A 27,389-nucleotide genomic window follows, 5' to 3' on the forward strand; every position below is an offset into this window, starting at 1 on the left:
AGATAAGCTGTGAGGGAATGCTGAGGCTACTATCTGCAGCCCCCCTTTGCTTTAAGAGAGACAATGAGGTATCATGGGAGTCACACAGCCTCCAAAGGGAGACCCAGAGAATGGTTATGATAATAAAGAGATCATGCACATAAATCATGTTGCCCAGGATCTGGCATACAGTATGTGCTTAATGAATTGAATGACAACCAAAATTATTAGTAACTGGCCTTGAGCAAGTCTTCCAGGTCACTGAGGCTTAGTTTCCCCTTGTGGAAGGTGGTGATGGCCACTCCTGCTGTGCAGGCTGCTCTGGGTCTTCAGGAATTCATGTACCATTCCTGGTGTATCACAGGCCCTCCTCCAGTGGGAGCTGTGGCTGTTATTCTACCCGAGGAAAAGGAATCTCTGGGAGAATGACTTAGCAGTATCCTCTGGAGTGTTTAACAGGAGCCTTTGCCTTGGAGGTGGGATAAAGAGGTAGGAAGCAAGTGTTGTTGGCTGATGGTTTTAGAGACTTAGCATCTGCAGGGAAATCAGAAATTCCCTAGTCTAGATCAAACCCTTGTCTGCTCAATTCACTTCTAAAACAGAACACAGAAAGGTTTCTGCCTAGGTTTTAAATCTTTAGTCTGGAAGCATCTGTCCTATTCCAAAAATTCAGTTAGAAATTGTGAAAGAGAAATTTCCCATTTTCTTGCTCAAACTTTCTTTATGAGACTTACAGCCGCTCATCAAGATGACACTCATAACTGGGCCAACAAAGCTTTGTGCAGAAAGTAAAGAAGAGCAGGAGTTGAAATGACAACCAGCAATTTTCTGTCACCCAGATATTTTGCAGCTCTTCACTCTGTAGGAGCGGGCAGTGCCCCCATTCCTCGAGCAGATGAAAGTGGCACCAACAGTGATGACAGACCTGAAAAGCTTTTGTGAGGTGATCAAGCTACCTGCCCCCCTTGCCCTGAGAATTTAATGGACAGGGTTAAAGGTGAGCACCAAGGCAACACACCTGAAACCTCTCGTGGTCTCCTCAACCCATCTGAGGAGCAGGTGGGACCAAGGTTCCACTAGGACAGGATGTGGTCTCAGCAAATGTTCAGGAGAGTGAGAGATAGCCAGTCGTTTGTGGGCCTGGATTTGTTCTCTGAGGAAGACCTTCCCAGAGCATCAGGGACCCCTCACAAGAGGGCTGCCATATGGACTTCTTTGCAGATTGGGCCAATGTGTGGGGAAGGTGGAGCAGAGCCAGAGATCCAGGATTGGAAGACTGACGAAGAGAATCTTTTGGGTACAGGGATTTGCTTACAGCTCCTCCCTCTAGTTCTTCCTCCTCCTCTGATACAAAAACCTACCACTTTCACCTTCCTCCTCCTCCCTTCCCCCTTTCTACTCCCTGGCCCTCAGAACTTGAGAATTCTATTGGGCATAAAAACAGAATTTGTATTTTAAGGAACGTTGCCACCTACTGGTCTATGAGGATGGGAGGATGGTGTGTGCTTGGTAAATGGCACAGTGCGCAGTACTTGTGCACAGTTGACAAGGACCAGCAGGCTACTGTTCTTAAGATTCTTTTCTAGATGATCCTGATGGATTGTTTCCACGTTGGCAGCCCCTACTGAATGCAATGGCGATGGTGGCATTTTAGCTGACTTTTCTGCAAGACGACTCTAGTAAAGAGAAGAGTGACTCTCTTGGCTATATTGGTGGCTTCATGAAAGAGGAATTCCCTCAAGGAAAATATCTAGTGCTCTCGGCCAATGTATAGTATTGCCTGCTCTCATAGTGAAAACATTCTTAGAAATGTTTGCAAAGGAGCAGGCAATCGTATCTACGGTTCACTTATAAGAGAACTTCATTAGCTTGGTTATTTTCTTAAAAAGCCTAAGAAATTACAAGCTGGGGTATAGAGTTTCAAGATAAATAAATACAGCCAAGAGCTATTAAATTTATTCCAAAATAAGAGGCTCCTGAAGAGTTAATAGGATCTAATGATTGTGTGTGTTTATCTATATATACATATACATGTAAAGTTATACATATATGCATACACATTTTCAACTACTCTGCAAGGGATTTTTGGGGGGCCAGATCCATGAAAATGGCCAGTGGTGAAGTCTAGTGTGAAATGTTTGTAATGCATATTAACCACTAATTACTTTTCATACATATACAGCCACTCATGGACACTCAGTAAAGCACAGGCACAAGTTGTCTTTAAGATAAATGCATTCCTTGGGTTGTTAAATCAAAGATTCCTCTTACTGCTGGCTATTCCCTCTTCTCCCTGCAACTCTATTCTTTGCAGTGTGGTGTCTGTCTACACTGTACCCTAGAAACTGCTTCTTCCAATCCATAGGCTGTCACTGTAGTGGCCTTTCTGAAGCTCATGACACCAGGGTTTACACCTTTGTTTTCTTGTATGAAAAGCTGTTCTTCCTTCATCTCTATTCCTACTCCTCTGCCCACTTTGTTTTTGTTCTCCATTGTTGCTTCTTATTTCTCCTCTTTGACTATAGCCATTTGACAAAGATCTGCCCTTAGCTCTTTTACGCCTTTTGCTTTGGTGATCTCACCCCCTTGCCAGGGCTAGTGGAATTTTCCAGGAGCTCCCTGATAACCTTGATGGTCATGGTCCCTTAGCACCAGCCTCTGCGACCTGGCAATGTGAGGAGGGGCACGAGTACTCAGAGCAGATGGCCTGGCACGTGCAAAGCCCCTGCACTGCTGTGGCCAGCCAGGCAGACTTTATGCACAAAGCCTGCCTTGTACCAAGTGTCTGGGGCAAGGGCTGGCACTTGACATAACTTCTCTTTAAGGGTTTCCATCGGCACTCCCACTTCAAGCGGTAGTTCCATGGCCATCATGCCTGACTCATCTCTAGCACCTATGTTACTTTGCAGAGTTGAGGCTGCTTAAATATCACTTGTTCAGAGACAGTGCTTCATCATGGTACCCTGTTTAATTTCCTTATAGCACTAACCACAATATGTAACTATTATTTGTATTTATTTGCTTGTTTTCTGAGACACAGCCTATCTGTATGTTTTGGAGCACAGCCTTTTTGAAAGGGGCTGTCCCACAGGGATGGCAATTCCTCTTGGGCAAATATTTTCAGAAGTAAAAGCATACTCTTTGCACAAGATTCAGCTGGAGAAAGTGAGAGTAGGAGGCAGGCCTACTGGGTATTTTGCTGGGTGTGCACTGAAAAGCTTCAGATTCTGAACCAGAACTGCTCATCTGCACTAAGGACACATCTAGCCTTACTATGTCGGAGGTCTGGCCAATAGTAGTGGTAGGAGAATAATAATAACAGCAAACACTCCTGAGCATTTACTATGTACATCAGTTATACTAAGCACTTTATATACACAATCTTAATCTTACAAGATGGTTATGATGCACAGGCTGTTAATGTTTTCATTTACAGTTGATAAATCCATGATCTAGACAGGTTATCAGGATTTCCCAATCTTTCCCACAGCATAACTCACCTAGATAATGACACTGTTTGTATCGGCATGGGAAGGAGGTCAAGTGTAAGCGGGGAGGCTGCTCCCAGGAAGAGTGGACTACCCCTGGGCCCTCTGCTACCTCCCAGCTGCCTGGAGGACTCAGGGATCAACACCTCGGCACATCTGTAATTTTGGGTAAGCTCTGGGCTAAGTGGATTTCCCAAGTCACACAAGTAGTAAATGGCACAGCAGGGCTCAGCTACAGGGACTAATTGCTACATGAAGTTGGTATGTGTGTGGGAGTATGTATGTGGTGGGGGAGTTGTGACATTGGATCTTTCTTTACAAACCTATCCCTTCCTAGATCCTTAAAAAAACACCCACAAAAACCTAACTCATACGGGCAATGTAACCCAAATTCTTCATTTTGCGGAGGGAGAAATTGAGGTCAAGAGATGTGAATAACTTGCCCAAGTGTCCTGAGCTGCTGGGGGACAGAGCTGGAACTAGATCTCAGGTTTCCTGGCTTCTGACCAGGCCCTGTTGTCTGTCTCAGTGCTCACAATGATGGCATGTGTGCACGTCTTGTTTCTTTTCATCAATGCCAAGCCCTTTGAGTTCTTTCCTGTGTCTCGCAGCACCTCAGAGCTGGTGGCCAGTCCCCTCTGCAGCCATGCTAGGTCCTCCTGGTCTGCACTGTCCACTCTACTAACAGCTGCAGAAGATATAAAAGAAGCCCAGGTTCTCCTGGGTTTTCTGGAGGAAACTCATTTTCACAATCAGCAACTTGAGGAACATTCAAGTTTCTATTATATAAAATATACTCACCTTTTCTGAACTGGTAATTGACAGCCTTCCTACATGGCTGTCAATCAGCCCTGTACAGAAGAGGTACATGCACTTCACAACACCCTTCTCACTGCTAACAGGTGACAGAAAGGTGACAGAGCTTAGAAGTCATTTTCATGACCTGGGTAACAGAAGTTTTGAGCTAAAAAAGGTGCTCTCCTAATCAATAGAATACGATGAGCAACAGGGTTTTTTGAAACCCCAAGAAGAGTAGAGAACGTCCTTGACTCATTTAATTACCCTTGGTTAGTTTTTGAATTTTGGGGCGTGTGCCTGCATGAAGCAGCTTGGGGGTAACAGTCTCTGGAGCTAAGCAGAATTCAACTTAGACTCAGCCTTTGACATTGTCTTGTGGCCCCAGACAAGTCACCTAACCTCTTCTAGCCTTAGTTTTGACCTCTACAAAAAGAGTATAATAATGACACATACTTTGTAGAATTTGTTGAGAGGATCATGTAACTGGAGTTTAGCTCACATCAGGCACATTATAAGTCTTCAATGATTTAGCTTTTATGATTAGCCATAAAATGAAAACACTAATATCCACCTAGCAGGGAGGTTGGGAGAAGTAAATGAGATGATTTATGCACAGTATTTGCTTGGTAATAATAAAAACAATAGCCATAATCACAATGCCTAATATTTACTGAGTGTTTAATAAGTTAGGATGTCTTAGAGAATTTATAAATGTCGGGAGTAGCTGTAATCATTATTTGGACACTATTTTGGAGTTCTTGTTTTCCAGAGGCTTGAGGACTGGTGTGCCTTTGTTTATCTTTGCACTCCTGCACCCTCTCAATGTTGCTGCCTCTTCCACCTCCCAGCATGGCTAAGAGTAGTTCTCAGACATGTTTGGAGGAGAAAATAAGTGCAAGTTTGTGGGATGAATAAATGATCTTAGATCAGTGAGAAGGGGTTGCAAAAGGACCAAACCTCTTGATGTTCACCTCTCAAGTCTGGTTTCACCTTAATGAGGGGAAGAAGGTTTGCTCTTAAAAACTAAACAAGGAAACTCACCAAACCAACTACACAGACACTCAATCTTTAGAAATCTTCCTCAGCCATGAAAATCCAACCTGAGATGAATGCTGGAATGGGGAGACTCCGCTTAAATTTTTCAAAAGCCCCCAGAACCAGCCCAAGGAGGAGGTGGGGTGCCTGCTAGAGCTCTGCTACCCTTCCACTTTTCCAGGGATTCAGTTACCATGGGCTCACCTACTGATAAATCAGAGATGCCAAAGAGTGGGTGAGGATGGCAGAAAATATGAATTATAGACCCTAGTGCTAAACCATAAACTAAGAGTGCCAAGAAAAATACTACTCAGTGTGATGATTATATATGGCCTTTTAGACCCTTCTCATTGATTGCAATTTATTAATCCACATCTAATGAGAAATATTGGCTTCAAAGATCTCAGGGCAGCTTGCTGAAATGGAAGACTGTGAGTTTTGGAGTCCTACAGACTTAGATTTCAGTTCTGGTTCTGCAACAGAATATCTGCATGCCTCTCAGGAAGTTACTTTAACCTCTGATTGTTGGGATCCTCATCTGAGGACAGAACTAAAACCACCCCTTCCTCCACTGCGCTGGTGAAGCAGACAGCAGGTGCGCCATGAAAACACAATCTGCAATTCATGCACGCACATGTTAGTTTACTACTATCCCTTGGGGTATTCTAAGAGGGTACTCTCTACATCCTGGAATTTTCTGTTCTACTTTCACTTTCTGTTACCCGAGTGGTGTTGGAAATCCATTATTCTAATGACATTATTTCAAAAACATTCTTTTTTTTCTTTTTATGGCAGGAACCCTTCAAAAACATTCTTTTTTACTGTGAGTCTTTTTTCAGCTGGAAAGAGCCCTTATCCTTTTCCCCTCAGCCTCCCTCATCCACCCATGCTCAAATCCTCTCCATCCTAAGCTTCCTTCCAACTACTCTTAGGGCCGAGTGCCTCATAATCTCTTGTCTGCATACAATCAGTTTCTCCACCTCTCTTGTCTCCCCACTGCTACTAAGATACAGATCTGGTCATGCCACTGAACTTCTCAGTGTCTACAGAATGATATACAATTTTGGCTTGGCCCCCAAATCTCTCCTCCAAGAATTATCTTGATGGACAATTTTATTTGGGAGATGACAGTCTTTGAAAAGTGACCAGGATGAACTTGGAGGGAAATAGAGATAAGCAAACTGCTCTGGATAAGATATGGATGAGAGTCTTAGGGCTTGACAGTGAGCGGGCTAAGGAGCATGAAGGAAAAAGGCTGCCCATCCATGGGGCTGGAGGCTGGAGCCAAGAAGAGAGGGTTGGTGGAAATTCTCTGAAGGCAGGAAGAATTGGGGTGTCCTATATTTAATTGTAAGCTTACTTTCTGCTGGAATGGATGCATTATATCTCCCATCTCTGGCCCAAACTTTCCACAAAGTCCACTGCCCATGCAACGTTGCCTTGGTGATACTTGTGGGAGGAAGAATTAGGGTGCCATTTAGTTGGATGAGAAAATGAAGAAAAGGGGCATTGGGAAATGAAGTGCAGAGTGGAGAGAGAGACTCCATGGAAGCAGGGATTCAGGACTGGAAAAAGTAGGAGAAAGGTAAGACTCACAACTCCCTAGGTTTATTAAAGGGACTCTAGACCTTCTAATTGTGCATTATTGAGAATCAGAACTAATTTTACTTAAATATTTCAGGACAAATTGACCTCAGCAAACTGGAAGGCTTAGGGGTTATGTATCCATTATAAATCTAGCAGTGACAGCCAGTTTCCCTTTCTTTCCCCATCAACAGAACCTCTATAATACTGGGGTTGACAATATACTCAGAAGACTACATTCTCAGCCTCACTTATGTGACAAAGTATCTAGGTTTTAGCAAATATAAGTAGTAGTTACAGAAAAACAAAACAAAACAAAACAACAACAACAAAACCCATGACAAAGGTTCTTATAAAGGGGACAGAAATGTAGGAAGTGATCTGCCCCAACTTTCTGTTCTCTTTCTTGCCTTCCGGAACTCAGACGTACTGACCAGAGCTGCAGCAGCCATTTTGGATCTCGAAGTCACCTTGAACATGGAAGCCAACCATGTGGATGGTAGAGCAGAAAGATCAAATAGCCTGAGTTCCTGTGACTATGGAGCCACAACAGTAGCCCCTCCTGCAGATTTCTCTTATGTTAAAGATAAGTGAAATTATCTCTCATTGTTGGTTTTCTACTGTATGCAATTGAACCTAATCCAAATCTGTTAATACAGTAGTAGAACAGCAAAGTGATTAAGGGGTGGGCTCTGGAGCCAGACTGCTTTCACTCTGTTCTTTGCTCGGTCACCTCATGAGCAAATTACCAAACTTTTCAGAAAGTCTCCATTTTCTCATCTTTACTATAAGGATAATACTACCACTTATCATATAGGGTTTTCTTTGTGAAGATTAAGTAAAATAATGTGCTAAGCATTTAGAACTCTTTGATTTATAGTTATGTGCTCAACAAATGGAAACTACTGCTGCTACTATTTCTATTACTACTAGTATTATTATTACCATAGTTACTTGTCAGGTTTGATATTCATCTCCATAAATAAGCCATGGCTCCTATAGGGTAGAAACAATTTATGAATTTTTGGTACTAGCACTGGTATATGGTGGGTACCTAATACATCTTTATTGAGCTATAGCTTATTAGCCTTTTGCCACCTGTTTGTTATATGTAGATGATAAAAATTACCAGCATTGTGCACCAGGCAGGGGGCTGATGGTGTCTGTGTATGTATACTGTCATTTTATCCATACCCAAACCACTTGAGATATGAACTTGAAGGGTTATTGTAGAAAGTGCATGAACTTAGGAGTCAGATCTATATTCTTTTTAAGGTTAAATTTATTGACATTAAAATATAACTGTAAATAAATTTAGGAAAAATGTTAAACCGGCCATCCTTTATATGAACTGAAGTTCGTAGGAGCCTCTTAGGGAAGGTTGCATTTAATGGTCAGATGTCACTGGCATGGTGGCTTTGCATTGAGTTTCGCCCCAGTCAACTGACTTAGAGAACCACTGTAAACCATCTTCCCTTTGTCCATCAGTCTCTCAACAGAGCTGTAGGTGGTAACCAGGAAGAACACTATTTTCCCTCTTTAGTTTACTTCATCTGGTATACACAAAAGGATCCCTAGCTTTGATAATTAACAGGCATAGGGTCTGGTTGTGGTCTGCTAAGCTATTAAAGGGTAAATCAGCCTTTTTGGACAAGGGGCAAAGGTTACAGCACAAGCCGTTTCCTCTGCAGTTTCCCTCCACTGTGATAGGGCTGTGGGCAGTTACGGGGTAGGTGCAGGACTGGTAGGAGGAGCGTGAGAAGTTACTGTAACTTTGGGTCTTTTCAAATTGTAGAGAGTCACTTTCTCTCCTAGTCAGATTTGTTTCACATTATAAGCTGGTTAGCTTTGCATGGGGAATGAAGCCACTAGGCTAAGAAAATCTCATAAGAACCTATTGGCCAAATAGTTTCTACCCTAACATACATATCCTGTTCTTATAGATTATGGCTGCAGAGAAGGTGGGTTCTGGTGTCTATAGCAAAGTAGTTCTTAATCCTGGCTGTACATTGAGTCCTCTGGGGAATTAAAACAAAACAAAACAAAACCCAAGCTGTACTCCAGTCCAATTAAATTAGAATATGTGGGGGTGGAGCATGGGCGTCAGTATTTTTAAAGACAAATAAACAGAATTTTAAAAACAATTCAAAGATATGCCATGGACTGGGAGAAAATATTTGTGAAAACACATATCTAATAAAGGTCTTATATTCAGAATATATAAAGAACTTTAAAAGTTTATCATAAAAAAATGAAGAACCCAATTAAAAAATGGGCAAAAAATTTGAAGACACTTCACTAAAGAAGCTCTATGGATGGCAAATAAGCACATAAAAAGATGCCCAAAATAATGGTAATTAGAGAAATGCCAATTAAAACCACACTGAAATACCATTATATACCTTTTAAAATGGCAAATAAACAAAACAGCCACCCAAAACAACACATGACAATTGTGAGTGCTGGCAAGGAACAGAGCAACTGGAACTCTCATGTACAGCTGGTGAGAATGAAAAAGATACCGCCACTTTGGGAAGACATTTGGCAGTTTACTGAGAAGTTAAATATACACTTACCACAAAAACCAACAATACCACTTCTAGGTATTTACTCAAAAGAAATGACAACTCGTGTTCACACAACAACCTGTACATAAATATCTATAATGGCTTTACTCATAATGGTCCCAGACTGGCAATAACTAGTAAATGGATAAGCAAACTGTGGTACAGCCATACAATGGGCTATTACTCAGAAGTAAAATGGAAGAGCCCACTAATGCCAACCATATAAATTTATATTGTATCATGTTAAGTAAAAGAAACCAAACTCAGAAGGTTACATATGGAATGATTCCATTTATATGACATTCTGGAAAAAGTAAAAGTTTAGGGAGAGCAAATCAGTGGCGGCCAGGGGTTGGGATGGGAGGAGAGGAGAGGAGTTAACATGAAAGAATTATTTGAGGGTGATAGGAGTCTTGTATATCTTGATTGTGGTAGAGGTTACACAATTGTATGTGTTAGTCAAACTCATAGAATTGTATATTTAAAACGGTAAAATTTACTGTATGTAATTATTATTCAATAAAGCTGACCACCCCCTTCCCTAATCCATTATACAGAAAAAAATTCTTCATGTGATTTAAATTCATGTTCAGGGTTGAAAGACATTATGGGAACAACAAATTTGAATCTAACTTCTGTTACTTAAATTTCAATTTCTTCATATATGAAACTGGAGATAATAAGACCTACTTGAAGAGGTATTATGAGTTTTAAATGTGATAATATATGGCAAGCTCCTAATATGGGGTTCAGCCTACAATAAGTAATAAGCACTTATTTAGTGTTATGTATCAGATGTTGTACCAGGTATTTTATAGGCATCTCATCTAGTCCTCACAACTCTATGAAGTAGGTATTATTGACCATTTTCAAAGTGGAGAAGCTGAGGCAGTGAAGACTGAGACAGAGGATTGGTTTGAGAACCTTGCAGGAGGCCAAATTGGTGGGACTGGTAATTGAATGTGAAGGGCTGAGGCCAAAAATGTCGTACCTAGGTTCCTACCTGGAATGGGAATGAGAGAGAAATGGGGGGAGGAGGGGGGGGGAGAGAGAACTGGATACATTTGGAATATGTTGAATTGAGGTATGTCTGGAACATCCAGATGGAAATGTTTGGTAGGCAGTGTGAAGCTTGGAGGACATGTATGTGGCTGAGATATAAATTGATATAAGCACGGGAATATTGATGACAGTTAAAACCATGAGAGAGGATGTAATCACCTTAGAGAGAGTGTAGAGTGGAAAATACCAACATTTAGGGAACAAGTAGAGAAAAGGAAGTCATGAAGGGGAAAGATAAGAAATGATCAGAGAGATATAAGACCTTTATATTCTCACTCAAAGTCAAGAGAATATAAAATGTCTCAAGGTAGATGGCATGACTTTGTCAAATACAGCAGCATTCCAATAAGATAAGTGCTGGAAAATATAAGACTTGGCAGAGGGGGTGCCATTGGTGACCTCATTAAGGTTGGTTTCATTAGGTAGTGGGGGCAGATGCCAGAAAGCAGCGGGTTGAGGAATGAATCAGAGGTTAAGAGCCACCAACGAGCATTCTTGAGGAGTTTGAATGAGGAGGGCAAGGATCAGAAGTTGCTAGAGGATAATGAAAGCATAGGAAGAATTATATTTTAGGACAAGAGAGACTTAACTAGGGGAAGAAGCCAGTTGAGAAGGAGAGTCTGAAGACACAATTGGAGAGAGAGAGATTATTGAGAGTATAAGAGGATAAGGCTCAGGGCTCAGATAATTGAGTTGTCTTGAAAGTGAGGCCATTTTATCCTCTGAAAGTGGAGGAAAGGTGGCAAGTGTGGGTGATAGTATAGGGACATATTTGGTGGTAGAATATTTAAGGAGCTCATGGAATGTATTTTCAAGAAATCAAGATTGTCTGCTCTAAGTGAAGAGATATAAATTAAGCAGAGCATTTGGAAAGCAGTGAAAGTGTAGAAAAATCATTGAGAAGATTTGACAAAGTGCAAATGAAAGAACTTGTGGACCCAGCAAAGGGAGGCTGGAGACCTTAACTTTATAATGTGCTCCTATCCACATATTCACCCAGGTGCAGACCTGGGAAAGCAGATTCTGGGATAGATTTTATGGGGTCATTTCAGAGGCTGAATGATGGACAGGGAGTCAAGGGGGTTTAGGAGTAAGTCCAGTAAGGAAATGAACTGTGGTCAGAGAGTAGGGTTTTAGTTTAAGGTTTTTGAGGAAAAACCATTCTAGGTGATGACACAAGAGTGGTGGCCGATGTGGATCCAGTAGAGGTGTGGGCCATGGGCATAACACTGTCCAGTTATGGCTAGGCTACAGTTGTGGATGGGTTTATCTGCTTGGATATTCAAATTATCTGGGATTATGGCAGAAGCAGGGCTGGAGAGGAAGACTGTGAGAAGGAGTGACTGGGAGATGAGGATCAGAATAAGTAAGCATTGTGGGCTAAGGTGCATGAGCCTTAGGAAGATGACTTTTCATGAATGTTTGTCACTGACAGGCATTTTGCTATGAGCTTTGCATATATTTTAACATTTACTCTTCATAACAACAGCACCAGTTAAGCTCTGTTATTATCCCCATTTTGCAGATGAGAAAAACAAAACTGAGAACTTTGTGAGGTTTGGTAACTTTCTGAAGACCACACAGCTAGGCATCGGTGGAGCTCGGAGGGGTCAGGAAGGGGCGGTGGGGAGGCAGATCCTCCTGACCTTGTGAGTGGGCGAGGAGTGTGGGCATTGCATCCTTCCCAGATGGGGTAGCAGGGCAATGGTGTCCTCAGGGTTGAGTCAGCTTTTATTTCAGGCCAGGACCACATATTAAAAGGTCCAAGAATAGAGGAGGGTTTGATTATTGGGATATGGAGAAGTGTCAAGGGAGAGACAATATGGCAATGATGATATGGGAGTGGAAAGATGACGGTGGAGGGGAACTTCCCTTAGTTTAGTAACAAAGGATAATAGAGTGAGAGGTCTAGTTGAAGAAACCTGCTATAAATATGCTCACTTTGGCACAAGTTATTTCAGTCCTGGCCCTGGCTGGGGTGCTTTGTGAGTCTCACAATGGCTTTATATTTCTAGCTGGTTCCCTCCTACTGCAGGGTCACAGTATCTGTTTGAGGCTTATCAAATCCCAATCATGTTGAAGTTATTGACTTATTTTACTACTCTTTTAATCCTTTATTTGTTATTTATATCCTAGCTATATTCACCATCCTCTCCTATAAAAGAATTGAGCTGTCTTTCAATGGAAGGGAAAGTTGTAATAAAAATGGAACCATTAGGACATGACAGGGAATAGGAAGTTGGGAGATGGTTGAGCACAAGAACAATTATTTGTATTTAAAAAAACAACAAAAGAGTAGCTACTACAGTTGAGCCAAAACTTATCCCTGAATTCCCCAGTAGTCCAGGCACAAAGGAAGCATGATGACCACTTCTCTGTCACTTCATACATCTCACCGCTAAGTACTCTAGAATTGTGGGATGAACAGTAATAGGCAGGCTAGCATGCTTTCCACAGGCCTTCCGCTGCATGGAGACCCTTACCTGATAATATGGATGCAACAGCAGCAATGATGAAGGACACAATGACACCAGGTCCTGCCATTTCCTTGGCCACCAGGCCAGATACCACGTACATCCCAGTGCCCACACAGCTGCCAACACCAAGTGAGATGAGGTCCACGGTGGTGAGCACCTGGGCTAGTTTGGTGCCATGTGCTGTGGTGGTCCCTGTTCCCTCCAGCATGGACTCCACCGGTTTGGTGCGCAGGATCCTAGAGTGCATGGCATACCAGGAAGCCCCCCACTGCACCCTTCGGGGGTCCAGGGAGGCAAGGAAGCCACTCATCCTGAGCAGTAGGGGTTCTGGTGAAGGTCAACTGTTGGAAGAGGGCTATGGAAGCCTTAGTGAGTGCTTCTCGAGCTCATCTAGTGCACAGGGATCTCCCTTTTATGAAAGGTCCAGAGGGACCCAAAGCAGCCTTCGCCTGGGCATGAATACCTGCAGAAAAAACACAAGAAAGATGAGACTAAGTGGGAAACAAACCATGACTCAGAGGCAATTTTGGAGGTCCATGTACTGTACTGGGAGAACCGGCCTATCCTGTTTACTCATGTACAGGACCATTGCCTTGCCCCCATTGTGTCCCCTCCACTCCTAAATGACAATCTGTAGTTTGCACTGTGTTGCACAGTTGTTCAGAAGAGGCTAGTCTGAGTCAGCACACTGCCACTTGCTTCTCTGGGATGTTGCCTATTTTACTTCACTTCTCTGCACTTTGGTTTCAACTGTATATTATATAAAGTCAGTCTAGTGTTTATGTGAAGATTGAATTAGGGTATGTCTGAAACAAGTTTAAGACAATGCCTGGCACATGAAATGTGTTCATCTGTCCAAACTCTAAGAACCTTTTACCTTTCTTGGCCAACACTTTGTCTGTGGCTCTTCGGCATGTCCTTTGGGGACACAATATCCTCATTTTTCGCATAAGGATATAAAATTAGCTCTAGCACTCTCAAGAGGGCCAATGCCATCCCATGAGGTTGCTTTGGAACCTTGCTCTCGAATAAAATTAAAAAAAATTTTTGTTGTACACATCCAAATATATTATTAATGAGCACATATTAGTCTAATAACCAGGAAAGTACAAATAACTACAAATCAAGATTAGTAAAATGTGTCATAATTATTTTAAAATTTCTTAACATAATGAATGATGAGCATAGCTCTAATTTATCCATTCTTATTCATACTGACAATGTATGAATTAAAGTAACCACTAGGTTCACGATTACGAATGAATAGCTTAATTGAAGTTTTCACTTGACCTAGTGAAAAACCTTTTTGAACATTTTCTTGCTCTTAAAGATTGGTGATCGGAGAATGCTCCTGGCATTTGGTGGGTGGGCCCCAGAGGTGCTAAATGTGTGGGAATATCTTGTTAGACATTTTTGTAAATGAAAATTCTGGTTATGATCTGAACCTAAAACCTAAGTCTGTTTTACATATAAACACATGGGATTTCTTTTTTGGGGGGTATGGTATTAATACACAAGTTCATTAAATTTTTTAGGAATGCAACTATAGAATAAAATGAACGAAGGTTGTAATTTCTGTAGAGGAGTTTTTCACTGTTTCAGAAAACCAGTGACCACATGGCAATGCCAAATGGGACTGTGTCTCCCACACTGCACACGTGTCACAGCCTGCCATTTGGAACTGGCCCATTTGCAGTATTCCTTCATATAGTGCATGCATCTGACAACTTCATTTGGACATGCCTGAGTGTTTACATACTGAACTATGTCATCTGCAGGCAGGTTCTCCATGAATTCTGCTTCAGGACATTAAAGAGAGGTGTGACAAACGTTACAAAAGAGAGGTGCTGGAGCTAATAGAATTGAGAACTATTGTGTTAGATGATTTCCAAAGTCTTGCCAAGTTAGAAAATTATACGGAGCTACTTTCTTTGGAAGTCAGCAGTGTTATAAACTTCTGTAAAGGAAAAGTTAAAGTACTGCTGAATATTGTACTGTGCTGATAAGCCTAGGACATTTACATGTATAATAAATACCAGCCCATGTAATTTACTAATATTAATGTATACTACTTAGTACTTAATGTAACACTTGTCTGCTTCTCAAACTTTTGCAAACACTACCTAATTAGGACAATCATGTGAAATGTGGCAGTTTGGTCCACAGGAGTTGGGTGATGGCCATACCGGTTAAATTTCCTCCTAGATCTGACAGTCTCGCTTCATGCTGTGTTGTAATTCTTGACAACACATTGAATGTCTGTCCAGTTTGATGGCCACTGTATATGCCAGAGGCATTTAAAAGCCTCAAGTGTGAGCAGTATTCTTTTTTTTTTTTTTTTTTTAAGATTTCTACATATGTGAGAAAATGTGTCATATGCATACCAGGAAAGCTGTAAGAACACCTGCTTTGCTTGGGCTCTTGAGTTCTTGTGCGGAATCTAATGTAGTATCTGTTTAATTTCAACTCTGCCAGCCTATATTGAGCATCCATTATGTGCCAGACATGGGGTACCCGCTCTCATGGAGCTTCCCATTTAAAAAGGAAGGGCTTTGCTTATTTGTTTTTCTGAAAAGCTTTTTTTTTTTTTCTGTTAAAAATGCATAACATGACTGTTGCAGAAAAATTAAACAATATAAATGATGACATTCAGTGAGGAGAGACAAGGCATGCAATACAATATGCAGGTAGACAAATAGAATCAGATGGTTTCAGAGAGGGATAAGGGCTATGTTATGGGTTGAATCGTGACCCCTCCAATTCGTATGTTCAAGCTTTAATGCTCAATATCTTAGAAGGTGACCTTATTTGGAAATAAGGTCATTGCAGATATAATTAGTTAAGATGAGGTCATATTGGAATTGGGTGGGCACCTAATCCAATATGACTGGTGTCCTTATAAAAAGAGATTTGGACATAGAGTGAAGATGAACGCAAAGGTCAGGGTGATACATCTCTAAGCCATGGAACACCAAGGATTTCTGGAAAGCCACCAGAAGTTAGGAGAGAGCCATGGAACAGATCCTCCCTCAGAGCCTCAGAAGGAACAAACTCTGCTGACACCCTGGCCTCAGGCTTCCAGCCTCCAGAACTGTGAGATGATCAATTTCTGTTGTTTAGGCCACCCAGTGTGTGGTACTTTCTTATAGCAGCCTTAGCAAACAAATGCAGGCTACAAAGGAAATCAAACAGGGTGATGAAGGGGCGAGGACTTCTCTGTGGTGGAAAACCAGATAAGGCCTATGATGATGGATTTTATGTTTCAACCTGACTGGAATTAGGATGCCAGATAGGTGGCAAAATATTATTTTTGGTGTGTCTGTGTGAGGGTATCTCTAGAAGAGATTAGTGTTTGAATTGGTAGGCTAAGAAGATGGCCCTCATCAGTATAGGTGGGGATCGTCCAGTCCGTTGAGAAGAAAAAGTCAGAGGAAAGTAAATTCACTGATTCTACTTGAGCTGAGGCATCTATCTTCTCCTCTCCATGGACATTAGTATTCCTGGTTCCTTTTCAAGTCAGACTGGGACTTACACCATGGGTCTCTCCTGATTCTCAGGCCTTTAGGCTCAGACCAAATTACAGTACAACGCCGACCTTTCTGGTTCGCCAGCTTGCAGACAGCTAATTGTGGGACTTCTCAGCCCCCATAACACGTGAGCCGATGCTTATAATAAATCACCTCATATCTATCTGTACGCGTATATAGCCTATTGATTGTGTTTCTCTGGAGAACCTTGACTACCACATCGCCATTTCCCCCATGGTCCAGAAGTCCGATAGATCAGTCCTGCTGCTCTTCCCGGGCAGGCAGCTGGGCCTCTCAGCAGCTGTCTGTCTCCTGTTGGCAGTGACCAGGATGCTGTGCTGTCTGGAGGCAGCCTCAGGGATACTTGGCCTGATCCGCCTTCATCAGAAGCTGTCACAGGGACACTGAACAATGAACCAGGCTTGTCAGAGAGGTGATGGCTTCTAATTAATAGACAATTAGAAACCGTGGTGAGAAACCATAGAGATGCAAGCAGAACAAAAATTGAGGGTGGTGCAGATTCCTTCCTGGCTCTGTTCCCTCCCTGAACTTCTCCTCAGTGCTTGCTTTACTGATGCAAGTAGGAGCTCTGGGCATTTCCTGTCTTGGCTGGAAATCTACTAAGGGAACAAAATGTACAAGAGGAAACATGCTTCTAAGTGACTATTGACAATCTCCATATTCATTACCCCCAGATTATGTTAATCAAAGATAGCTTTGGAAGCTCATTCATTGCTGCTGTCTTTCCAAGATGAGCAATAAATGAGTGTTGTGCTTTCTCCAGCACTTTAATTCACGTTTCTCAAAATACTTCACAGCTTTAACTAAGGAAGGCTGACAAGACCTCTGGGAGGAAGGAGTCATCATTGTGGTGTTTGCTGGGGTGCTGGAGGGTTTGGCAGGCTCCAAGTATAATGATGGTAAGAGCAGGTTTGGGTAAGGATGAAAATAATGATGGCTTAGAAGTTCACTGAGGTAGGATTATCAAATTATATTGGAGTCTGCCTTTGGAGGAGAGGAGAGGAGAGGAGAGGAAGGAATCGAAGGATAACAAAACAGTAAACAGCCCCAAATTATTCCTGCCTGATTTTGCAAATGCACTAAGGGATTACTGAAATTCCTTTATGACATTCCCTGTGAGTAATTGTCCAGCCTTTGCTAAAACATCTGGAGCAGCAGGGAACACTGGCTAGTGGAAGCAGCATTTTCACATGGTTGTGTAAGAAACAAGGTCATAGTGACTTCCAAACCAGTAAAAAGTCATTAGTAACAAAGGGCAAATGTAATTAAAGGGTCTTAAGGGCAAATGTAATTAAAGGATCTCTGAGAAGGAGGTTGACAGCATTAGCATATCTGCAAATCACAATAGGGGCATTTAAATGAATGCGTTAGATTGTACCTCCGGTATCCAGTCATGGAGAAACAGGGAAGAAGGAGAGGGGAGGGGGAGCTAGTTGCGTTAGGGCGGGGAAGCTAATCGCTCTCACTTTAGTGTGGCAATTTTAGGGTGGAGAAGATAATCACTTTAGGGTGGCAATTTCAGGGTGGGGAAGCCAAAACTATAAAACCAGTTTCCTTTGTCTATTTGGCGAGCACATTCTCCTGGCTGTGAGGGTGCGCCCGGCTCTGCAGACTCGTGAATAAAGGCCTGGCTTTACTGCTCAAGTCCTGTGTCCCAGTTTTTATTGTGAGCGTTTCTCACAGTTGGACAGTTATGATTGCTACAGAATTCTTCTAACCAGTGTCCCTTGGCAAGCCGAGGTTATAGTGAAAGGTACCTGGTTTGATGAGCTCCATCTGGTGACTGCAGGGTCAGAAGGAGCCTTCTGAACACACCCCTCAACTTCTGTGTCCTGGGGTCCTATGCTGACCCTTCTCCCTTCCAGCCTCACTGCTTTTCCTCCTCTGGGCTGAGCTCCAGGCTCCTGGTTGAGGGCATAATTCAGCAGCCAGGTTCCCTGGGTTCAAATTCTCGCTCTGCCCTTACCAGCTAAGTGACCTTGGACAAAGCCTCTGATACTACAGTGTTGCCATCTCTAAAGTGGGATAAGAAGGGTCCCAATATCATATGGTGGTGGTAAGGAGCGAAGGAGGTAGTATATGTGAAGCTTTCAGCACAGTGCCTGGCATGGCGTGTGTGAGAGCCATGGGGGCCTTCTCTCGAACTACCCTGCTCTGTACCTGACTAGGTCTCTTGGTTCCCAACTACTGATACCCTCTCCTATCACCTCCACTTTCATAGGTAGCTCTCAGAGGACCCTTGGCCTGCTGCCCAGTCCTTATGATGGGGACTAAAATGTTGAAAAATTTTAGTTTCAGGTAACAGCCAATAAGCTTAGTAATCAATGTATATAAAAATCTGTTGTTTCAAGAACTGGAGGTATGACCCACCTTGACTCCAGGAGACCATAAGCAGTTCCACCTTCGTGCCTCAGGAGGACTGTAAGCCATCAAGGTGGTATCTGAGCCACTGTGCTCCAGGGTGAGACCACTGACCACTGCCCAGGGCACAAAGACCACCACCCAGGGTGCAGATGAAACAATGCTGCAGCTTTTATATGATTAACTTTTTCCCTGAATTCCAAACCCCTTATCTACACTTTTCTTGTCCTTATAAAAGGGCCTATTTAAAAATGGAATTTAAGACTGTTTGTTAGGATATCAACCCACCGTCTTCTCATATCGCTGACCCCATCTGAATAAAGTGCCCATTAATATTCAATCCCTGTCTTTGCTTATTGGGTCTGGTAGGTGGTAGGCAGCATGAATACTGGCTTTTCTGGTTTCACTTACCCAGGGCTTTTCTCTGCTGGAACTCCCCCGAGCTTCTTCTGGCTGCAGATTGAACGCCCTGGTACTTTCTCAGTGAGGGACCCATGCTTACCTTTCTCATATTTTCAGAGACTGGCTTTCTCCTTTCCCATGTTTTGTTATCTAAAGGCGTATCTCAGCAGATCTGCTTGGGCCTTTGGGGGTTATACTCCTCTCATTCTTTTACACCCTTGACTTTTCTGCCCACGATGCACACACACCGTTGGGTGGCTAGGACATGGGGGGTTTACCTACTGTCAGCAACCTATTCCTGAAAGCATGACCCCCTTCTGACTTCTGTGCCTGTGACTCACTCAGCCAGAGTCTTTGATGGCAGAGTCTCTGCTGAGGTCCTTGCTTCCGTTGCTCCTCTAGTCCTTCCAGACTTGCCAGTTATGGCTCTGTGTTTGCACCCCGACTGTGGGTGTGCTTGCCTGTCAATCACTATGACTTTACACTGGTGGCCGGATACAGGTCAGATATGTCTGAATCTGAGAGTCTGCTCAGCCCTAACAAAACATCTTAGGACTTGGAATTGAGATCTGTGTCCTGGTACTTTCTTCCATTGTCCCCAGCTTTGCTCTCTGTATCTATACAGATTAGGGCTAATCTGTTTAGGGGGAACGTCTTCAAGTTTTTAAAGGCAATTATCATATGTCTTGGAGTCTTATCTCTCCCAGATCAAACACCTTCAGTTTCTTCAGTGACCAGCAGTGTCTTACATGTTAAAGCTTCTAGATCAATCACATTCTGATTTGTACTTCTTGGAAAGGCTGCAGTTTATCATGCTTGACATTTTTAGATGATGGCAGAGTGGTTAGGAAGATGTCTTGTCCTGTGGTGTGTGTGTGTGTGTGTGTGCATGTGCCTCCTAAATCATACAATGTTGGTTCCTGACAAATTCCTCAGATACATAATTGGCTTAAAAACCAGGGTTTTGATATTTCAAATTACCAATCTCCTCAGTTTATATCTTTGCTAAGTGTTTGATAGATCAAACCCATCTCAGGTATTTTTGATCACCCACCATATCACTTAACAATGTGCTAAGTTTATAACAATGTTTATACTGTATATGGAACCTCAGATACAGCTGGCTTTGATTTGCTTGGACTATCTTTAAAGGTGAGTTTGAATCTATGACACTTGAGTAGTTATGCAAAAGTGATTGTACCAAAGTCAGCTTCCTTTTCAAAGCTTGCTGTTTCTCGTTTTGTTTCTAATTAATTACTGAGCACCATAATCAGCTTTTGCTACAGTAACAAACAATCTCAAATTTCAGTATGTCACAACAATGACACTTAGATTTTGCTGTGACTCTGCTCCAGGCTGTGTATTAACTTCAGGTGTTTTTGTCATTTGGGACTGAGTCTCTATGTCTGCTTATCCTGATTTTCAGTCTAGAGGAACAGTCCCTGCCTGACACAGGCTGTTCTCTCTTGGCACAGGTCAGGAACAAGAACTAGTGGAAATATGTGCAATGCTGCTTCTACTTCTTGGAAGTGGCATTTCCACTGACTTTCCAATGGCTAAAGTAAGTCAAATGACCAAATCCACAGTCAACGGGTTGCATACCCTTCCCATAGAAGGCACTTTGGTCATATGGCAAAGGGTGAGGATGTATACTTTTCTTATAATGGAGAATATGAATAGTTATGATGATTATATAACTTATCTCATTAAGCCCATGCTACGTATTAGGCAAAACAATTGTATTTTATTTTGAGGATTTTTTTTTTTTTTTTTGAATGGACAGAAGTCTGCATCTGAGGTATGAATTTAAAGAGATTCTGTTTTGTTTGTTTCTGTTCTTCCACAATTAATTCTGTAAAAATATAAATATCGATTTCCTTTAACAACCAGTATAAATCCAAAATTAATCTGCCTCAGTACAAAGTAGTAAGAATCCATTTTAAATTTATTTGCTCAAAATAAATAATTAAAAAAAAAAAAGAAACCTATGAGGATTGATTGTTACCTAGTCTGGGCAATATTTCTCCTTACAAAAGTTTCCCATTCTGCTTCCTTGCTTGTCAACACTCCATGGGGTGAGAATATCATCTGTGTGTTTATTTGGCAGAAACTGTTGTGAAAACACTTTCAAGGGAATGCCTGGCATCTACTTAGCAGGAGGAGAGATGGAAGCTTGCTCAGAGATCTGGTTATTTAACACTGAGCCACCCACCAGCACCCCAGCCAGGGAGGAAATCACAGCCTGCCATTTCCTTCCACTCCTTTCTCCCATTGATCACAGGTCCAAGATCTCAGGTCCACCTGGCATCATGTGTTGTGCATTGTACATTTGGTAATATCAACAAAAACTCCTCAGAGCCCAGTGAAATGAAAAAGTCCCCATTAATCAGATTTCAGTGGGAAAAATCTCTTATAGAAGAGGCAAATCAGACAAGAAAATCATTCCATGCCACTGTAAAAGATCTAAGAAATTCTATTAAATAAATCATTGCATGAAATTATTTAACGAGTTCCTACTATGTGTTTAGCTCAATTGTGGCTGTTATGGCCACACCAGAAACTACTATTAGATACAGAATATCAGGAATTTAGACACAAGGGAGCTTCAGGGGGTGTAAGTGGCCTCTGTTTGTCCTTCTGGATTCTCTCACTCACCGACTAGCTGTGTCCTGGGATGCTGCCCAGCATGGCCCACATCCAAGGCTCCCGTGCCCTCTGGTTGAATTGGTTAATGGGAGGCACGAGTAGGCAATTGGGAGGGAAGGAGAAGAAGGCTAGGTGTTTATCCTCGGCTACCCTCTTCTGGGTCTCTGGGTCCATCCACTAAAGACCTTGGCTCCTGCCAGGCGGCCCTCTCCACAGAGCCCTCTCACTCTGAGTCCTGATTACTCTTCTCTCCTTTTTCCCTTTCAGGCAGAGTGTGGTGCCTCCAGAAATACACTTTGCCTCATGGTTGCTCTACCTGCACCTTTGTATAATATAGTTATTTTTATTACACGTTCTTTAAAATACAAGATTTGCATAGGACATCTGCCTCCTGCTGGAACCCCTGTGACTGTCCATGGGGAAATCCTAGGGCTGGGAGCGACCCAGGACAACCAAACACACCGATTATGTCTATAGAGACACTGGGGTTGAAGCAGAACTCGGATGTCTAGACTCAGACTCTGCTGTGTGACCATGGGTGAGTCTCAAAATCTCTGAGCTACAGTTTTCTCATCCGAAAAATGGGAGTAATAATAGTTACCTTGTAGAATGTCTTAAGGATTTAACAAGATGATGCTTGTGGATACAGTTTAGAAACTACAAAGCAGTGTATCAGCGTTGGCATTGAAATGGAGACCAGTGCCCTAAATGATGGCTGAGATACAGTGAGAGACTTGGCAATTAAAAATTGGCCAAAAGCTGTTTGCCATGTTGGTCGTATCATGGTAGGATAGTGAGCCATTCATGTCTGGAAAATCTCTGGACAGGAAGAATAGTATAACAATACTTTTTCTGGTTCACCTTTGATTAACCAGAAAATTTAGCTAGAACATATTTCCCAAGCATTCTAGTTACTAGGAGTTCAACTGCACGCAAAGGTTATTGGGAAATATAGTTAGCCCATAGGCCACTTCTAAAACACATGCCAATTTTTAAAGTTAACACTGTAAAAGGTGAGAGTGCACCATCATACAGTGAGCATGTGACAGTGAATCTGGAGAACTAAGGTACTATCCTTTGTTTTGTGACAGGCTATTGGTGAGATCTGGAGTAGGCCATAGCTCACTGAGGATTCTGTTTTCTCATTTAAAAATATGACAGTGACTTACTTTTTCAATGCAACACTACAGGTTACAAAGTGCACTCATATGTGATGCTTAAGGTGGACTCCCACACAAAAGTTCTTATCTCCCCACCCCAAATATGATTTGAGAGACCATTCTGAAAAAATGAAATCATGGGATGTTTGAGATCACCCAGTATAGCACCTTTATGTTACATGTATTTAATAAAAATGTTGCTCAGCCTCCAGAAGCCAACCTGCACCCACTTGGGCTGGATGCCAATCTTAGCATGTCATCATACCCCAGAAAGAAACTCCAACTGGACTCCTGAGATACTGAGAGATAAGTGTACTTTACTGAAGCCTTCCTGACAAAAATGGAGAAATGCTACCCTATACCACATAGAAATCCCTCCTGTATCAGTTCCCTGTAGCTGCTGTAACAAATGATCATAAATTTAGTAGTGTAAAATAACACAAAATTATTATCTTATGGTCCTGAATCTGCAGGGCTTCATGTCTTCTGGAGGCTCTAAGGGACAGTCAGTTCCCTTGCCTTTTCCAGCTTCTGAAAATTAGAGGCTCCCTGCATTCTTTGGCTTATGGTCCCTTCTTCATCCTCAAAGCCAGAAGCATAACATACCTCTTCTCTGACCTCCTGACCCCTTCTTATAATGATCCTGTGACTACACCAGGCCCAGCTATTTAGTCGAGTATAATCTCAAGATCTTTATCTTAATCCTGTCGGCACAGTCCTCTTTATCATATGAAGTAACATAATCACAGGTGCTGGAGGTTAAGATGAGGACATCTTTGGGGATCATTATTCAGCCTATAGACCTATTAAGAACCACTCTTTAGGCATATCTCCCTCCATATTTCCATACTCTCTGGCAAACTTTCTCTCTTTTTCTTTTCCTGAAAAAACTCCACTCAGCTTTACTCCATACTTTCTCTCCAAAATTCTGTCCCTAATTAAAAACAAACAAAGAATAAATGAATGAACAAACAAACAAAAACCCTGACCCAAACTATATCTGCCTCCTGTCCCTCAAGAATACCCTTGTCAACTCCTTTCAGATGAGCAGCTCTGGAGCCTGAGCACTGAAATACTTATCCAAGGGACTTCTGGCCAAGATGGAGGCCTGGACAGACATACTGTGTCTCCTTCTACAACTAGGAAGGAATACAACTACATACCTCAAAACTAGAGACAAACAGAAGTTCCAGAAAATAGAGCTGCATGGAAGTCTAACAAACAAAGACATAAAGAAGAAAATATATATCCATACAGGTAGGAGGGGCGGAGCCAGGGCAGAGAGGACGTGGCGTGGTGGTGGCAGCAGCAGGCCAGCAGAAAGTGCAGTCAAACGTTTATAAAAGTGGAGAGGGACACCTGGGGAGCACTCCCAGCACCAGACCATACCGCACAGCTCATGGTTCCAGCACTGGGAACAATAAAGCCTCATTGCTTTTGACTGTGCAAACCAGTGGGGGTTGGGGTGGAGAAATAAACTGCTGGTTTCTCAGCAGAGTCTGCTTGTTTAAGGGGCCCCCACAATCCTAGAACATCCGCAGACCCACCCACTCCAGGAACTATGGCCAGGGCAACAGCTAGAGAGGCACCAGGCACATACAGAAGTGGGAGAAGTGCCTGGAAAGGGGGCGAGTGATGAGCAAGTGGGATTGTTCCCTCTCAGACCCCACCCTGACATACAGTGACACAATGTGGTGAATCCAGTCACCCTGTACTGACAAATACCTAAGGCTCCGCTCCTTAAAGGTAACAGGTGCAACAGCTCTACCTAAAACACGGAGGCAAACAAACAAAGGAGCTTGTCAAGATGAGGAGACAGAGAAGTATTGCCCAAAGGAGGAAACGGATCAAGGTTCCAGTGGGAGAACTAAGCAATGAGGAGATAGCCAACCTAACATATGCAGAATTCAAAACACTAGTGATAAAGATGCTCACAGGCTTGACAGATATGCTTAAGTATGGCAAACCCATGAGGGAAGAAGTGAAGGCTATGCTAAATGAAATGGAGGAAAATCCACACAAAACCAATGGTGAAGGGATGGAAACTGGGATTCAAATCCGTGATTTGGAATATCGTTCATTCGTTCGTTCATTCGGCAGCCGTCCATCTCGAGAGACGATGGTGTAGCTTCTTAAGAGTCTATCTGCACCGCCAAAAATGGCTGTGCAGTCCGACTCGGGAGTGACACGGTATCTGTCTCCTCCCGTGTTGAATCAACATCTTGCAATGACGCTGGAGTGTCCTCTCCAGTGAAGCTGAAGCTACAGAGCCTGGGCAGGGTGATATGGAGGGTCTGCTGTTGCCCATGCAGCAGACCCCCCCTCTCTTCGCAGCTGAAGGATCCAAGGGAAAGACGGAGTCAATACAGCTTGGCTTCAGGTGCGCCGCAGGAGTTGCCGGTGTTGACTACAACGTCAAACCGCCTTAGGGACTCCGGCTCCGGATTTTCTGTCGGGGTTTACTCCCTTAGCCTTTCCCCTGAAGAGGTATGCCGCAAGGCAGCGGAGGTTTTTTGGAGTCAGAGTTTTCCTTCTCTGATGTGCCCTGACTGGAAGATCGAACCAGCGACACTTAGCTCGCAGGCCGACGCTCAATCCACTGAGCCAAACCATCCAGGAAAGATTTGGAATATAAGGAAGAGAAAAACAGTCAACCAGTACAAAATGAGGAAACAAATAGAAAAATATGAGGAGAAGCTTAGAAACCTCTGGAACAACTTTAAATGTGCCAACATCTGAATCACAGAGGTGCCAGAAGGAGAAGAGGAAGAGCAAGAAATCAAAAGCTTATATGAAAAAATAATGATGGAAAATTTCCCAAATTTGGTGAAGGAAATAGACATACAAGTCCAGGAAGCACAGAGGATGCCGAAGAAGCTAGACCCAAAGAGGACCACACCAAGACATATCATAATTAAAGGTTCAAGATAAAGAGAGGATCTTAAAGCAGCAAGAGAAAAACAGAGATTTACCTACAAAGGGGATGCCTATAAGACTATGAGCTGATTTCTTGAAAGAAACTTTGCAGGCAAGAAGGGACTGGTAAGAAGTATTCAGTGTGATGATAAGCAAGGACCCACAACCAAGATTACTCTATCCAGCAAAGCTATCATTTAGAATGGAAGGAGAGATGAAGTGCTTCACAGACAAGGTAAAGCTAAAGGAGTTCATCATCACCAAGCCATTATCATATGAAATGTTAAAGGGACTTGCTTAAGAAAAAGATCAAAATTATGAACATTAAAATGACAGCAAATTCACAACTATCAACAACTGAATCTAAAAAATAAAAACAAAAACAAACTAAGTAAACAACCAGAACAGGAACAGAATCATAGTTGCGGGGCTCATTTGCAGAGTTATCAGCTGGGATGGGGAAGAGGGGAGGGGGAGAAATGGGAAAATGGTGCAGGGATTAGGAAGCATAATTGGTTGGTACAAAATAGACAGGGGGAAGTTAAGAATAATATAGGAAAGGGTGAAGCCAAAGAACTTATATGCATGACCCATGGACATGAACTAAGGGGGATGGCATTGCTGGAGGGAAGGGGGTAGTGGGAAGAGGGGAGCTAAGGTAAAAGAAATTGGGACTACTGTAACAACATAATAAAATATACTTAGAAAAAGAAACACACCAGGTAACAGCAGGTCTGCTGACCTTCATGCCTTACTGCTCCATTTTATTTCTTCTTTCTGTTTCTTTTTTTCTTTCTCCAGTATGTCTCACAAAACAGCAGAATATAGCCCTGAAGACAGGAGGCAAAATAATGCTAACTCTGTGAATTCTCTCTTCTCATGTGAATCCATGAACGGCCACAAAAGGACAGAAAGGAGCTCAATGAGAAGGCCTTACTGCCTCACTTCTAAGGAGGCAAATGAAGCTGTCTACATTTTATACATACAGTATCACTCTCATGTCAGGCTTGGGATGATCGCCAAAAGAAAATTAAGTATTTGCGTGGTTGTTTATGTGGTAATATTCCTTTGAAATATATTGTCCTCTTAGGAGCTGAGGGAAGGAACAAGAGTGTTTATATGTTTCTCAAAGCTCTTTCTAGTGACTTGGCCTCAATAGGAATTTCTTCATCCCAGGAGTCTTCCTAATGCTTTTATTCATGTAGTTAACTAGCTGGCCTCCCAGCATGCTCAGAAAATCCTTACCTAGCTTCATCCCAGAAGCTACTCTTCCTGAATATGCTAAATAGAGTTGCCCATGTGAGAGGCTCCCTCACAGATCAATAATTGCAATTTGAATACCTGACTTTATGCCTTTGGGTTTGGG

General features: G+C 42.5%; 1 protein-coding gene and 1 non-coding gene across 2 annotated transcripts in view; both read right to left on the reverse strand.

The window, feature by feature from the left end:
- Positions 1-13,445, reverse strand: part of SLC7A14 (solute carrier family 7 member 14) — a 49,604-nt gene extending 36,159 nt beyond the window's left edge. The window contains exon 1 of the mRNA XM_090273814.1: positions 12,997-13,445. Coding sequence (XP_090129940.1) covers positions 12,997-13,300 — 304 coding nt within the window. The 5' untranslated portion in view covers positions 13,301-13,445. The remainder of the gene's footprint in view (positions 1-12,996) is intronic.
- A 13,378-nt stretch (positions 13,446-26,823) lies between these two features.
- Positions 26,824-26,955, reverse strand: LOC150020867 (small nucleolar RNA SNORA75). The gene has a single exon (XR_016513613.1). It is a non-coding gene; the product is annotated as a small nucleolar RNA SNORA75 (small nucleolar RNA).
- Positions 26,956-27,389: the final 434 nt, after the last annotated feature.

Source organism: Furipterus horrens, unplaced genomic scaffold, assembly GCF_987537825.1.
Source record: "Furipterus horrens unplaced genomic scaffold, mFurHor1.1.pri manual_scaffold_1, whole genome shotgun sequence".
NCBI classification, from domain to species: domain Eukaryota; kingdom Metazoa; phylum Chordata; class Mammalia; order Chiroptera; family Furipteridae; genus Furipterus; species Furipterus horrens.